Here is a 15,720-nt window from a genome sequence, read left to right on the forward strand (position 1 = left end):
TCAGACTTAACCACTAAAAACCTATAAGCAATGCTCCGATGAGCATATCCCAGAAAGACACAATCCACTGTTTTAGGTGTGAGCTTTTTAATTATTGGTATATTGACTTTCGCCAAGCTTCCCTAAGTGCGCGAATAATAAAGTGATAGCTTTCTCCCTTCCCATTCTTCATATGGGGTTTTCTCCTTATCCTTGAGAGGAACTCCATTCAGTACATGACATGAAGTCAACAGGGCCTCCCCCACCATGCCTTAGATAATCTCACAGTGTCTAACATGGTATTAACCAAGTTAGGCAATGTGCGGTTCTTCCTTTCGGCAATCCCGTTTGATTGGGGTGAATAGGGAGGTCGCCTCTCATGAATAATCTCATATTTCTCACAGAATAAATCGAAATCACTAGAGAAATACTCTCCACCACGATCTAACCTAATTCTTTTAATCTTTCTCTCTAGTTAATTCTCAACTTCTACCTTATAGATTTTAAAGTGATCTAGAGCCTCATCTTTTGATTTCAACAAATAAACATAGCAATATCTAGTTGCATCATCAATTAAAGTCATGAAATATCTTTTTCCACCCTTCGTCACCACACCATTCATTTCACACAGATCTGAATGTATGAGTTCTAGAGGTGCTAAATTTCTCTTCTCGGCTGCCCTGTGGGGCTTACAAGGTTGTTTTGATTGCACACAACTATGACACTTAGAACCTTTAACCATGAAAAAATTTGGAATTAAACTCATGCTGGAAAGTTGAGTTATAGAACCAAAATTCAAATTACATAACCGTGAATGCCAAACACTAGCATCATCATTAGCATTGCCACAAATATAGTTCACAGACTTATTGCTGAAATCAGAAAGGGAAAAACGGAACAGGCCTCCGCACTCATAGCCTTTACCAATAAATTATCCATATTTTGACATTACTACTTTATTAGACTCTAACACCAACTTAAACCCGTCTCTACAAAGAAGGGAGCCGCTAACTAGATTCTTGTTCATTGTAGGGACATGCTACACATTCATTAGCTGCATGATCTTTCCCGAAGTAAACTTTTACTTCAGATCTACCGTGCCAATACCACGAACAGAAGCATGTGACCCATTCCCCAATAGGACGGAAGAATCATAGACGACATGATAAGATTAGAACATTGAGATATCAGCACACACATGAACATTGGCCATTGTATCAATCCACCAATTAGTAGACTGAAATACTGAAAACACTGAGGGTAAATTTTCATACCCTGCAGCTCCGTTTCCAGCTTTGCTAATAGTCACCACATTAGCAGTCTTTGAGTTCTACTTTTGTAGAGCCTTTCTTCCCTTGCGGTCTGGACAATCCTTGCCGAAATGTCCAATCTCACCGCACACAAAGCAAGACAGTTTTGCTGTGTTCATCTTCTTCTTCTTGAAGGTGGTAGTTTTGTTTGGCTTATTATCTTTCCCTTTGTTCCTGTTGTGGAAAGGTTTTTGCATCATATTGGCGCTAGTCTGTCCCTCACCTCCTTTTAGACTCACATCCTTAGCCCGAGCTTTCTCCTCAACATCAAGAGACGCGATCAAACTCTCAACAGTGATCTCTTATCTCTTGTGCTTTAGAACAGTGGCAAACTTTCTCCACGAAGGAGGTAACTTGGCAACGATGCCTCCAGCCACAAACTTGTCGGGTACATTGATCTTGAGGAGTTCGAGTTTCTTCATGATGCACTGAACCTCATGAGCCTGCTCAATGACATAGCGATTTTCAACCATCTTGTAGTCATGATACTGCTCCATAATATACAGTTCACTTCCTACATCTGATGCACCAAATTGAGCATTCAGTGTATCCCACAACTCCTTCGTGCTTTGTATGTGCATATACACATCACAAAAACGGTCACAAGAACGCTAAGAATGCATCCTACAAAGAGTGTATTGGCATCCGTGAACATATTTTCCTGCTCAGTAATAAGGGTTCCTTCCAGCTTGCCCTTAGCCACCCAGTAGACATTCATAGCCATCAGCTACTGAGTGACCTTGACTTGCCATTTCTTAAAGTACACAACAGAAAACTTATCTGGCCTCAGTGCATCGACAAAACCAGCCATTGATAAACCTAAGTGCCTACAATAAGGTTTTTAGATTGTTGGAATATAAGATACTTTTATGTTTAATTTAATCCATAAATAATTCATGAGCAGAAACTGATAAACTGATATGATCATATTACCAGAGCATAATCTAGACATGTGTACGAAAGCACAACAAATGACTAGATCTATTATACTCAAAATTAGAAATCACAGGAAATAAAATACGAGTAACATGATTTTTTTATGTACTCATCCTGCGCTGTGGAGATTGCTGAAGATGCTGGTTGTACCGTGTTGATGGCACGATCGATCCTGTTGACAATGCGCCGAAATTGTTGACAATGACAGCAAGCAGCGCCCAAGCGACCAGGAAGACTAGCTGTGGTGAAGAATTTGAGCAGTCGCGCGGAATGCTTCCTAAAAACTTTATTCGTCCTCTGCCAGTGTAAGATCTTAAGAGCGAGGGTTTCGAAGACCTGCTCTCCCGGTTGCCAGTGCATGCCGACACCAGGATGGAGTAGACTACAGCGGCAGCACAACAAAAAGAGAAAGAGGCAAAAGCCTTAACTCTTATATAGACTCACATAATGAGAGCGTTCCCAATTTTAGGATTACTCTCAATTAGCAGTCTAATTTTCATGTTCGCAAAGAGGTGGGATCCTTGTCTATATATATGGGGAAAACCCCCCACCTCCACCTCCACCTTCATTAGCAATATGATACTAATAGAGGGTGAGTCTCAACATAGGCCACCTCTTCACAATATAAGCTTTTGAGATTTATTAGGAATAATTACATGAATCGGTCCCAATAATTCTAACACTAAAAGCTCATTTGTTTGCTTATCTTATTAATATTAACGAGTTGGGAGTGTGAGCTGGCTCGTTTTGGCTTGTGAGCCAAGCATACTTCAACTTAGTGTCAATAGCATAGTTAAGATTAATCACTTCAACAAATTTAAGTATGTGGTAATATTATCTAAAATGGTAACTCAAAACATTAGGAAGAGTTCCATTAAGGGTCCATAAACACGTAGAACAGATAAGCGAGTATTTGTTGTTTTACCTGGCTAACCTGATGGGCTCAAAACCCATGAACGAGCTCAGGCCGACATTAGAGCCTCGCCCAGCTTGAACCTATGAAACGAGGCTGAACCGCGCGCCTCTGAACGCACCGAATCCTTCGGCAGATGCACTAGCACCCACAACAACGAAACGTGGAAGTAAGGCCCTGTTTGTTTCAGCTTCGGATTCTGGCTTTTAGCTTTTATAATCCGAAGCTGAAACAAACAGGCAGCTTTTGGTTATAGCTTTTTAAAATCTGCTGGTTGGATTGTGATAATCTGAGAAGCTGGTTTTTCTCAGCTTTTGATAGATTGTGAAAGTCCATTTTACTAAACTGTCCATTAAATTTTTTTAGAATCTACAGTCTAAAAGCTTTTCACAATCCAGCTTTTCACAATCCAGCTTTTAACAATCCAGCTTTTATAAGCTGCTTTTCAGAATCTCTAGCTGAAACAAACAGACCCTAAGCAACCCTACCTTCCAGGCTTCCAGCCATCGGGAGAAAAGTTGGCAGCAGCGAGGAACCAACGAGAGCTATACCTTCCATCAAGAGCTATACCTTGGTCCCTCGCCAAGACTATCTTTGGCGCCAAGCCTCCAAAACATTTCTTAAAAAAAAGGTCTCTACAATTCCAAAAGAAAAAAAAAGTTTCTACAAGTGGATCATTGTAAAAGCAACCGAACGAGAGGCCGACCCGTGGGCCCCAGAAAGCAGAGGTCCCGCATGTCACACCAGATGCCTACAATCTTACGGTGTAGGAGGCAGCCTCAAAGCTGGAGGTCGAGACGAGGCGCCGCACCCTTCGTCTGCCCGGCGAGCTCGGGACACGAACTAGCGCCACGAGCGCCCGGCCGGTCCACGCGCCTCCCCCGCGCACCCTGCCCCCAGCGTCGCTCGTTGCCCCGCCAACTCCGCGCAGCGCGCAGATGTCCAACCGGCGCATTAATCAGTTCGCCCATCCTCTCCTCTTCTCGCTCGCCCACCCTCTCTCTCTTTCTCTCTCTGGCGCGTCTCCCGCCTCCGATGAGGTAGTGTTTCTTTCTCCTAGTATTAAATTGGTTACTGCATGTGAATGTGCAAGGCCCATCGTCAGGATCAATTCATTTTCTTTTTTGAATCAAGTCTGTCCTTACCTGTACCCTTTGTAACAATGCGCTTCTTTGCCGTATAATTTGTGCGTTTGTGTTGTTAGAGTCGGTAAATCCTCTGATTCATCTTAGCCAAATTGAAAAGAAAAGAAAATCCTCTAATAACCTAGGCCATTCCTCCAGCCATATGGATACAGGAGCTTGGTTAGGTAATTGTGAGAAGTAAATTGGTTCGCTTGATTACACAAATGGCTTAATCACAGAGGCTAAGGAAATGAAATTCGGGGCGTGGGGCCTTGAATTGGTTCAATCTTTGTGAAATGACAGTGGCTTGGAATATGTTGGTTAACCTAAACAGGTTCAGATGATATTCTGTTATCAAGTAGTACTACATGAATTAGCAGCTCCGTAATGATTCTAAATTGCATCGTAACGCTCTCTTTTGCCTTTACTCTTGCATAATCAGATCCCTAATTTATACTAAGATGCTAAATATATTGATTTGACTGCGTTGCTAATTATGATCGCGGAATCAGATTCTTGCTACGGATGGATTGCTGATACAAACAAATTGGATAGTAAAAGTTGTTTACAAAACTGGATTTGTGAACTAGGTTCAGTCTATTAAATGAGACTAGGAAGTTATTAGACAAACATATGGAATTATGAATTTGCTAGGCTTCCACAAACAAAATTCAAGTGGAGGAAGGATTACCAATACAATCTGGTGAAATTTGGTACACCTCTTTTTTTTTTTTTTTTTGATCCAATGCTCATGTTCCCAACCCAGCCGATAGGAATTAGGATCTTATGTTACTTAGACATTCCTAAAATCCTGTTGGAGCTTGCGTCAAAAACAGATAACTGAAACTGAATGCTGTTGCACAACCAAGGGATTCAGGGCCCCTGTGGGAAACATTGTAGAATGTCTCCTATTTTCGTTTTTGTGGCTGTTTGTGAATGCATCTTCTCAAAAATGAGTGTACTCTGCAGTTATCATTTGCATAAGCTATAAACATCACAGCACCCTTCAATTTGATCTGGCTTGCAAAGGATGTGTTCTCCAGGGTAACAACACTCTGATAAAATCTGGTGGATTTTTCTCATTGCCTTGATAAAATGGGGAAAAACTCTGCTGAATCTGGGGCAAGTATGCTCTTACATGGAGAATTGGACATACAGATAGTTGAAGCAAAATGCCTACCCAATATGGATCTCATGACTGAAAGGATGCGAAAATGCTTCACTGGGTATGGAGCTTGCAGCACTGAATGTGGGAATTCTGATCCACACCCAGACATGAGAAAGATCATTACTAGTGATCCGTATGTTTCAGTTTGCCTCTCAGGAGCAACGGTGGCACAAACTCGAGTCATTGCGAACTCGGAGAACCCTAAATGGGATGAACACTTCTACATTCAAGTTGCTCATTCAGTTAGCAGAGTTGAGTTTCATGTAAAGGACAATGATGTTTTTGGGGCAGAGCTTATTGGTGCGGCTTCAATACCTGTTGAACACATCACAACAGGGGATATGGTCAGTGGCTGGTTTCCAATTGCTGGTCAGTACAGTAATCCTATGAAGCCATCTCCTGAGTTGCATTTGTCTATCCAGTATAAGCCAATTGAGCAGAATCCATTATACAAGGATGGAGTTGGTGCTGATGGTGGTCAGAGTGTTGGTGTTCCAAATGCTTATTTTCCTCTTAGGAAGGGTGGTAGGGTCACTCTATATCAAGATGCTCATGTTCCTGACGATTTCCGACCTCAAATTGAAATTGATGGTGGGAGGACATATGAACAAAACAAATGCTGGGAAGATATTTGCCATGCCATTATTGAGGCTCATCACCTTATCTACATAATCGGCTGGTCCCTATATCACCCTGTCAAGCTTGTAAGGGAATCAACAAAACCTTTTCCCAATGGAACCCCATTAACCATAGGGGAACTTTTGAGGAGCAAAGTTCAAGAAGGAGTCCGTGTTATCGTGTTGCTTTGGGATGACAAAACATCACATGACAAATTCCTTTTGAAAACGGTAGGCTTTATTCTTTGCACCCCCAGAATCTCTTCATTTGCTACTTCCGTGAAATGGCTATATATCAAAGTTACTTCACTGTTATCACGCAAATGGCTGTCAATAGGTAGACATATAACAAATAAGAACTAGATAATGATCTTGTCTAATATCTCTGCATGTTACTACTACATGAGAATGATTTAAAGGTGGTGAAAGATGGATATAGTAACTGAAAAGGAAGAGTAATTTTGATGATTGCAATTCTCTTCCCTCATTGTCGATGTCCCTAGTGTCTCTCTTAAGATTGTTGACAAGATAAGTACATAAGGAACCAAACTGGTAAGCTTCATTTGTTAAACTATCTGACCTTACATAAGGTCGCTGACAAGATAAAGGCCTAAAGAACCAAGACTGAAAGTTTCAGTTGCTATTGTTCTTGTTTCAATGCAAGGGCATGTTTGCGGCTTTCTTCAGAGAAGAATAGTCTGATAGAAATGATGTAGGTGGAATGCAGGATGGACTCATGCATACACATGATGAGGAAGCTCGGAAATATTTCAGGCATTCAGGTGTGCATTGTGTGTTGGCTCCTCGCTATGCTAGCAACAAACTTAGCATTTTTAAGCAACAGGTGAGGATGTTGTTTCTCCCTTGTGGTCACAGACTCGTACATTGAATTGCTACATTGGTAGTTTCAGCATATGAAGCACTATCCCTATTTTCTATCAGTCCTTTGTCCCCCTCATATTATCTTATACATTTTCACTCTTTAATATCTTACTTATTATGCTTCCAAAAGGTTAATGAATGTACATGCCTACACATGAACTTGCATTTTGCCGTAAATGACAAGAGTTTAATGAATTTTGGCCTTGTACAGAAGATACCCACTTGCATTTTACTATGTCCGTGTTTGTTCATTGGTTTGTTTCACATAAAAGTTGAGGGATAGATATTTTACGTGTGCAGTAGGAAAAATACTCAAATAGCATTGTGTATATTATAACATTCTCTTGGAGAAAACCTTGAGTAGAATAAAACAGTGATCTGTGGACTTGATATATGAGCATGCTGCATCCATATTACCGGTGAATGTTCTTATCTGAATTTGATTACTGAAGCATTTGTAATGAAGTTATTGATTGGGGAAGTTAAAATTAAGTGTTCATCGGCACTACTAATTTTGTATAACACTACAGTCTTACATCTGAGTTCTGTAATACCACAAAACCACATTCTACTGCATTTTAAGCAAATTTTCTTCTCCAGGTTGTAGGAACTTTGTTTACTCACCATCAAAAATGTGTCATTGTAGACACCCAAGCCACAGGAAACAACAGAAAAATAACTGCTTTTATTGGTGGTCTAGACTTGTGTGATGGCAGATATGATACACCTGAACACAGGCTCTTCAAGGATCTAGATACTGTTTTCAAGGACGATTTCCACAATCCCACATTCCCTGTAAGTTCTCTACCATCTAATTTCATTTTTCCTCTCTTACTATGTTGTTGGTTATCTTACATATTTTTTTATGCTAGTATTGACAAAGCCAGCTTCATTTCAACCTACTAAAATTTTGCTTCTTCCAACAATCGCAGGTTAATAAGTATGGACCCAGACAGCCATGGCACGATTTACATTGCAAAATTGAGGGTCCAGCTGCATATGATATACTGACAAACTTCGAACAGAGATGGAGAAAATCTGCAAAATGGAAAGTCAGTGTCAGAAGAGCTGTAAGTTGGCATCATGATACGTTGGTAAAAATAAATCGGATGTCATGGATAGTTTCACCCGCCGCAGATGAACTAAATGCACATGTTTGCGATGAAAAAGATCCTGAAAACTGGCATGTACAGGTACGATGAGTTATCCATATTGACATCAAAGATGTACCATCTCTGTCTACATTAGATCTTAGATAGTTTGTTTACCTTCCCTTCTTTGGCTAGGTTTTCCGGTCAATCGATTCAGGTTCGGTAAAGGGATTCCCAAAACTTGTTCAAGAGGCTGAATCCCAGGTATGGTCCATTTCAGAAAGTTGAAATGGCAACAGAGTGTGTTTTTTTACATGGAAACTGGCTAGAATTTAACTTTAAAATTGAAATGCAAGCTCTCTGTCCAAAGGTTGGTCCTTGCAGTGAGATGGTCTTTTACCCTTTGTTTTGCAGAATCTTGTCTGTGCAAAGAATCTGCAGATAGACAAGAGCATACACAATGCATATGTAAAAGCGATAAGATCCGCACAACACTTTATCTATATTGAAAATCAGTATTTTATTGGATCTTCGTACTACTGGTCTTCACAAAGAAGTGCAGGTAACAAGTTGACTATCGGCTACATTACTTGCTTTTGTTTTGTTCTAGCTTTGTTCTTCACCCTCCCATTTCATAAAATAGATATTTGCCTCTATATCAGAACTTCCTTTGGATTGTGTAATATTCGTTGCTTCATAGGTTCAACTACAAAACATGGTTTAGTTTCAGATCTATTACAGGAAGCAATTAATGAGCTATTTTAGCATTTCTGAACATTGACAGAGGAATAGTTGAACTTTTTGCAACTTGTCTGAGGTAAAAAAAAAAAAAAACAATAAAATGACTGGTTTGATTGGAAAAGGTGGCCAAAAAGAACTACTATATGCAGTGAATACCATGTGATGTGTTTTTGTAAGTCAAGAGCCAATGCAGATTATGTTTTGAATATTCTTGTGGAAACAGGTGCTGAGAACCTAATACCAATTGAATTGGCCATAAAGATTGCAAGAAAGATTAAGGCAAGGGAGCGATTTGCAGCTTACATTATTATACCCATGTGGCCTGAAGGCAACCCGACAACTGCTGCTATGCAGGAGATCCTCTATTGGCAGGTTTGTTCCTCGTCATTGTCACAGTTTTCACCACAAGCATGACACGTTGAAAAATCGGGTACACTGTATTTACTTCCTGATGCATTTTGTTGCTTCCATTTGATCTCTTCAAGGGGCATACCATGTCCATGATGTACAAGATTGTCGCCGATGCTCTCCGAAAGGAGGGGTTACATGAAAGCCATCCACAGGAGTACCTGAACTTCTACTGCCTTGGTAAGCGTGAAGTCTCAAATGATGTTCCGACGACAAGCCATTCCAGTGAGAACTCTACACTGGTAACTACACTTTTTTTCTTTGATAAGATTGCTCAAATATTGGCATTAGATCTCCTTTATAGGGATAGACTGTCTTCCTTTTCTTCCAGAGGTTGGCCCAGAAGTTCAGGAGGTTCATGATCTACGTACACTCGAAAGGGATGATTGTCGACGATGAGTACGTTCTCATCGGATCAGCCAACATAAACCAGAGGTCCATGGACGGGTCACGGGACACCGAGATCGCCATGGGTGCCTACCAGCCTCACTACAGCTGGGCAGGAAGCAGCAGCCCTCCACGAGGACAGGCGCGCCCTCTTCACCCTGCGAAACTCATTGCACAATAATTGACAAGAACTTCAGCTCATAACCATTGCTGTTGACCTGCAGGTGTACGGGTACAGGATGTCTCTCTGGGCGGAGCACCTTGGCACGGTGGAGGAGTGCTTCCAGCGGCCGGAGTCCGCGGAGTGCGTGCGGCGGGTGAACCAGATGGCGGACGATAACTGGGCGTGCTACGTCTCGCCAGAGATGGTGGAGACGAGGGGCCACCTCTTGAAGTACCCCGTGAGGGTCGACCAGGACGGGAGGTTGGGACCGCTGCGCGGGCAAGAGAGCTTCCCGGACGTCGGCGGCAAGGTGCTCGGCACGCACTCCTCCCTCCCCAACGCGCTGACGACGTGAACGTGGCTGGAGCTTGAAGAAGCTCGAAGGTGGCGCTGGGAGTTTAAGGTGCTCGTCCGAATCAATTAAAGCGGTGCAACTAGCGCTTGGAACTTGCGAAATTTAACGTCTGGTGTTTAGCATTAAGGTTATTTTATGTATATATGATGAAAGAGGCTGTGAGCGATATTATTTTGCGTAATACTATGTCCTTTGTGCATTGCAATTTGGTTGGGGCTCAATGCTATCTTGGTTTGATATGTTGGTTTCAAAGATTGTAATAATAACCTAGCTAGTTGATAGACAAACTCCAAGATCCCCCGTGGAACTGAAGTCAGGAAAGTACAAGTCCGACGCATGCAGGGATAATATACTCACACAAATAGGAACCTATTTAAGAAAATGGTTGTTTGAAAGCATTCATGCTGCGGGGCAGCATTTGGAAACAACTGATTGAAGTGAAATGCCATGAAGGATGATCCTTTTTCCGATTAAAAACAGAGCTACTGATTCTCGACGCTGGTCAGACATTTTTTTTATTTGAGAGTTTGTTTTTGGAATTCAAATTTGTTCTAGGTTCAATTTGAATCGGCACAAAATTTAGATTAACCTAAACCAACTGCAACTAAAAAGTTTAAACTTTTAGTGAATTTTGCTATTGTGAAAGAAGATGAAACACTGGGTGTTACAAAGCAATGCCGTAGCTCCAGTGTTGCGATACGAGTTAAGGTTTGGGCTCGTTACCGCGTTGTAATAATCAAACCGAATCTGAAAGTTTAAATTTCAGCGCTCATAGAAGAATGTTCACAGCAATCTCGTGCCAGACATTGGGCAAGATCACTAACTTTGGAGACTTTAATCCGGAGTACTACTAGTGTTACTGTTTAGTTTTTTGGTACTGCAGCGCCACAACTGTAATGCTGTTTAGTTCAGAAGAGTATGGCGCAAGAAAGTCTCCTTGGCCTCGCCGATTGCTACGGTGTGCACGCCACGACGTCCTGCTCACCGCCTGTTGTCTTATGGAGGTCTCTACACTTCAATTGACTTCCTCCCTGTCATGTCTTCCAACTCAAGCCCTGATGCTTTTGACCCTATGCTGGTTGAGCTGGACTCCCTTTCTTGTGCAGGGTCCATCAGACAGCCTTCGGTCCTCCTCTACTCACCTGTGAATGTTGCAGCTGTGGACCCCCCGACCATTCCTCCTTTTCATGCCGTGGATGTTGCAGCTGTCTCCGATGGACCTCCCAACCTTTCTTCTGTCCAAGATGGGCAGGCGCTGGCAGGATCAAGAGATTCAATTCGGAGCCTTGACAGAGATCCGGTCCTGATATTTTGGTAGCCCGGAGCGAGATTAAAAATAAAATCTATTATTAAATATAAATCGTCCAGATCTAATTTTTTCAGTTTATTTTTTAACCGATATATACACTATACATATACATATGAAACTTTTGGATTTTAGGGGCCCGAAGCGGTCGCACCGCTCGACCCCGCTCCCTCCGGACCGGCCCTGCCTTGACAGCTCCCTGGCACCTTCTCCGGTGCACACCCCTTCTCAGGCGGTGGTCCTGCCTGCGCAAGAGGGAGACTGCCATGCACTCACTGACCCTACTGCAGTCGCTTTGGTGGAGGACAACACCCAGGTACTACCTGTAGTTCCTTCCAGCAGCAGATTTCTGAGAGCTGGGATCAAGTATGCTTACCACCTCAAAGCACACAGCAGATGCAATCAACTAATGTTGCAGCTGATGTGCTCACCTTTGATGATTTCATTAACTCGATCACTACACCCTTGCAACCCCCACTTATCGTTTCCACTCCAGCCGCTTCTTCTATCCTCTCCAACATCCAGGAGCCTAGTCTCTCTAGCTCTCCTAGGCGCAGCAACAGATTAGCCAAATAAACATTCAGGGCATAGGCCATCTACAGCTCGCGCAGGAAATCTTGACAAAAAGAATAGGATCTCCGGAATCCCCTCCATGTTCTGATGCTGATCTTTTGGCCTCTTATTCACAGCGCTTCGAGCAACCTCTCATCAAGGAAGCTTGTGAGGTCATCAAGGTCCTCGTCGACAAGGGGAAACACCTGCCGAAGAAGAATGGTAAGGCAAGGGTCGTGCCCGCGGAGCCAGTCACGACGGTGGGGCTTCCAGCCTAATATGTCGTTCTCAACTGATCATTTCGTGGCCAACGCATGTCATGGAGCGACGATTGCAATTCTACCAGCTTCAGTTGTTATGTTTCGTTTCCAGTTCCAAGATCTGGCCGTTTCTAGTTTGTTGTTTAGTCTGTTCTCATGTCAAGTATTGCAAAGCCATCCTTTATGGCCCTAGCATTTGTGGTGCATTGTTTTGTTGTTCTGCATTGTCGTCCAGTTCTGCTATATCTAGTAACTGCCTTTGCCTAATAGTGGATAGTGCGTTGCGATCCGCCATCATGCCTTTCAAGCGGCCAGGATCATCTATATCTTCTGGTGTACCTGCTTTGTATCTGTGTGTCATCGATGGCAGCTTGTTATATGTTGCTGCCCTCAGTTTAAATGTCGCAACGTAACTATCAAATTTTGTGCTAGAATGTCATGGGACTAAATTTGCTAGCAAAGAGAGCGAGCATCCACAACCTGGTAATGTCGTCCAGAGCGACCATAATCTGCTTACAAGAAACTAAAATTCAAGAATGGGCCGATACTCTGGTATTTGAGACTTTAGGGCTGAGTTTCATTTCAAATTATGTTGACTTGTTGTGAATGGTGCAAGCGGGGGCATATTGCTGGCATGCAATGAAACTTTCTGAAGAGAATCGAGGACGTCCTAAGAGGAGGTGAATTAGAACACTTAAAACTTTTGACTCTAAAACTTTCACAAGATAAGCCTATATCAATTTCTATCTAAATGATCTCTAGGCTTATCTAGTGTGTCTACTCTACCATTTAAGAGAATTACAAGGTAAATTGCAAGTAAGTAAATGCAAAAACGTAATGAGATTGAGAGACAAACTCGGCACGAGAGATTTTTATCCCGTGATATCGGTGGCACAAAAGTCACCCCTAGTCCACGTTGGAGCTCCAGAAAGGATATGCTCCCGGTCATCAAGTCTCTTGAGATACTAAGTCACCAAGATAAGGCCTCAAGCACGACGAGCCACCAAGCCACTAAGGCGAGGTCTCACCACTAACCTCTCTTTCGGTCACTTGAACACCGTCTTCACTTCGGAGCTTTAGTCACAAAGACGAGAGCCTCCATGTCCCACACAATCCTCTTGTCACCGCTCCACACCAAGTCAGAGGGTCAACAAGTTACCGGCGAGTCACAAAGAATCCAAGGTGCCGGCGTATCTCTTGGTACACGTTTGGATCACTCCTTGATCCACACTCTAGGTTGCAGCACATAGCAACTCTTCTTTCTAGGCCTATAAGCACTAATCACTCACTAATGGTGCACTTAGTTGCCTTAGATGAACATTTTATGCTCTTGGATGGCTTGGATGTCTTCTTAGGTGTACAAGGGTTTCTCTAGACTCCAGCGCCTTCAAATGAATCAGTGGAGAGGTATTTATAGCCTCAACCCCGCGGACTAGCCGTTATCCCAATGGCTCACATATTCTGTGAACACCGAATAATCCGGTGTTAATAGAGGTACAAGCACCGGACCATCCGGTGTATACATTCTCAGAAACTAGCTATTGGAACTCCACTCAGAGTTCTTCTGAATACCGGATTATCCAGTGTAATCTTCAATCCATCACTGGACTATCCGATGAGTACACTTGAGCTTTCTCATCTTCGACAGCCTCTCTGTGTAAATTATTTCGGTGTTCATTATCTTCATCACCGGACCTTCCGTTGTTGAACTTCTCCTTTTCTGGATTTTCCACACTTTCTATTAAATGCTCTGGTGAAGCCTCCGGTGTGCATCACTTCATCATCGGGCCCGATGAGTAGATATTCGATCTTCTGCGCTTGGATTCTTCTCTGCAAGAATTAGTCCGGTGTACATCTCTTCTGATCGCCGGACCTTTCGGTGAGTGTAATCCACTTTGACTCCTTCTGACAGAATTGCTCCAGGATGTACACTCTTTATCACCGGATTATCCGATGAGGCAAACTGCCTCTAGACATAATGCTCCAGTGAGTGCAATTCTTCTAGCACCGGACCTTCTGGTGAGAATAATTTCTTTGAGACTTTTTCCAATTCAATCAATTTTTGTCCTGGCTGCGGTGGCTTCTTCATATATTGCATCCATGAGACCTACTAACATATATTCTTGACAAACATGTTAATCTCAATGACTATGTTTTCATTAATCATCAAAATCACAATCATGGCCTAATAGGGCCATTTTCGCTACACTTTCCTAACTTCGTCAAATCCCTATGCCACTGAACACACCATCTACGTTACCATCACTATGCAGCTAAAAACAAATCTTAGTCTCTTACCACATTGTATGGACCACAAAGTGATGAAGAAAAGTCCATCTTCCTGGGGGAACTTGTTTCCTTGGTGCCACTCATGAAACCAGAATGGCTGCTCAATGGGGATTTCAACCTCATTTATCAAGCCTAGGACAAGAATAACAACCATCTAAATCTGTGCATGATGAGAAAATTCGAGAAAGCGATCGACAACATGAGTCTCAAGGAGATGGAGCTTCACGGGCATCGGTTCACCTGGTGCAATGGTCAAGATAATCCAACCACGACAAGAATTGACCATTTTTTTTTTGTTTAGCAGACTGGGACTTGCTTTTCCCTGTGGCTTATCTCTCAGCTCTCTCATCTAGTGAATCTAATCATAGTGCGCTCTTCCTCAATGGAGAGAATCTCTTACACCAATATGACGGATTCAGACGTGAATCCTTTTGGGTGGGGGTGTTGGGTTTTGGTGAGACGGTCTCGGAGGCATGGCAACAACTAGTGCTCATCTCTGAAGTCATTCTTTAGATGCTTGTCAAGCTAAATTGTACAACAAAAGCAATCAAGGTGTGGAAGAAATAACATATTGGTGACATAAAGTTGCGCTTCCTCATTGCTCGTGAAGTTATTCACAGGCTCAATATTGCGCAAGAATCGCGGGTGTTGTCAGAAGTGGAGAGAAATCTCAAATCATGGCTCAAAGGAAGAATCCCTGGTCTGGCTGCAATGGAGAAAGCTCGCACGAGACAACATTCGCGAATGATTACGATCAAGAAATCAGATGCAAACACAAGATTTTTTCACATCAAAGCAAATGGAAGGAGAAGAAAAAAATTCATCCCAGTCCTTACCTCTAGCGAGGAGATTGCAATCTCACACAACCATAAGGAGACCTTGCTATTTAAACAATTTTGCCGATCACCTGGGAACAAACAAATCAAGGGAGCTTGCAATCAATTGGGATACTCTCAACTATCAACCACACGACTTGACAGATTTAGAAGCCCCTTTTGAAGAGGAGGAGATATCCTCTGTTATAAAAGACTTGCACTCGGAAAAGGCACCAGGGCTGGATGTATTTATAGGTTTGTTCTACAAAGCCTACTGGGAAACCATCAAGGGAGATTTAATGGAGGCTTTGAACAATTTCCACAGATTGGGCTCAGACAAGTTTTATCTCATTAACGATGTGAACATTGTTTTGCTGCCCAAAAAGAATGGAGTCGTTTCTGTGGGTGATTACAGGCCCATAAG

At 42.6% G+C, this 15,720-nt stretch overlaps 1 protein-coding gene across 4 annotated transcripts; it reads left to right on the forward strand.

Annotated features, from left to right (window-relative positions):
- Positions 1 to 3,935: 3,935 nt before the first annotated feature.
- LOC133890066 (phospholipase D delta-like) lies at positions 3,936 to 10,318 on the forward strand. Of its 4 annotated transcripts, XM_062330504.1 has the most exons (11): positions 3,936 to 4,178; positions 5,232 to 6,278; positions 6,775 to 6,891; positions 7,530 to 7,724; positions 7,862 to 8,122; positions 8,216 to 8,284; positions 8,435 to 8,582; positions 8,985 to 9,133; positions 9,247 to 9,411; positions 9,501 to 9,698; positions 9,781 to 10,318. In XM_062330504.1, the coding sequence occupies exons 2-11, from the start codon at positions 5,358 to 5,360 to the stop codon at positions 10,072 to 10,074; spliced, it is 2,517 nt and encodes an 838-aa protein (XP_062186488.1). In that variant the 5' UTR covers positions 3,936 to 4,178; positions 5,232 to 5,357; the 3' UTR covers positions 10,075 to 10,318. The 4 variants fall into 4 exon arrangements, with proteins under 4 accessions (XP_062186488.1, XP_062186487.1, XP_062186489.1 ...); XM_062330503.1 differs by having other exon boundaries at positions 3,936 to 6,278; XM_062330506.1 differs by lacking the exon at positions 3,936 to 4,178 and having other exon boundaries at positions 6,142 to 6,278; positions 6,764 to 6,891.
- Positions 10,319 to 15,720: the final 5,402 nt, after the last annotated feature.

Source organism: Phragmites australis, chromosome 14 (assembly GCF_958298935.1).
Source record: "Phragmites australis chromosome 14, lpPhrAust1.1, whole genome shotgun sequence".
Classification (NCBI taxonomy): Eukaryota; Viridiplantae; Streptophyta; class Magnoliopsida; order Poales; family Poaceae; genus Phragmites; species Phragmites australis.

Coding starts and splice junctions, on each gene's coding strand:
- LOC133890066 (XM_062330503.1), top strand. CDS start 5,358: ATGGGGAAAAACTCTGCTGAATCTGGGGCAAGTATGCTCTTACATGGA. Junction 9,134..9,246: donor AGGAGATCCTCTATTGGCAG/GTTTGTTCCTCG, acceptor GATCTCTTCAAG/GGGCATACCATGTCCATGAT. Junction 9,412..9,500: donor CCAGTGAGAACTCTACACTG/GTAACTACACTT, acceptor CTTTTCTTCCAG/AGGTTGGCCCAGAAGTTCAG.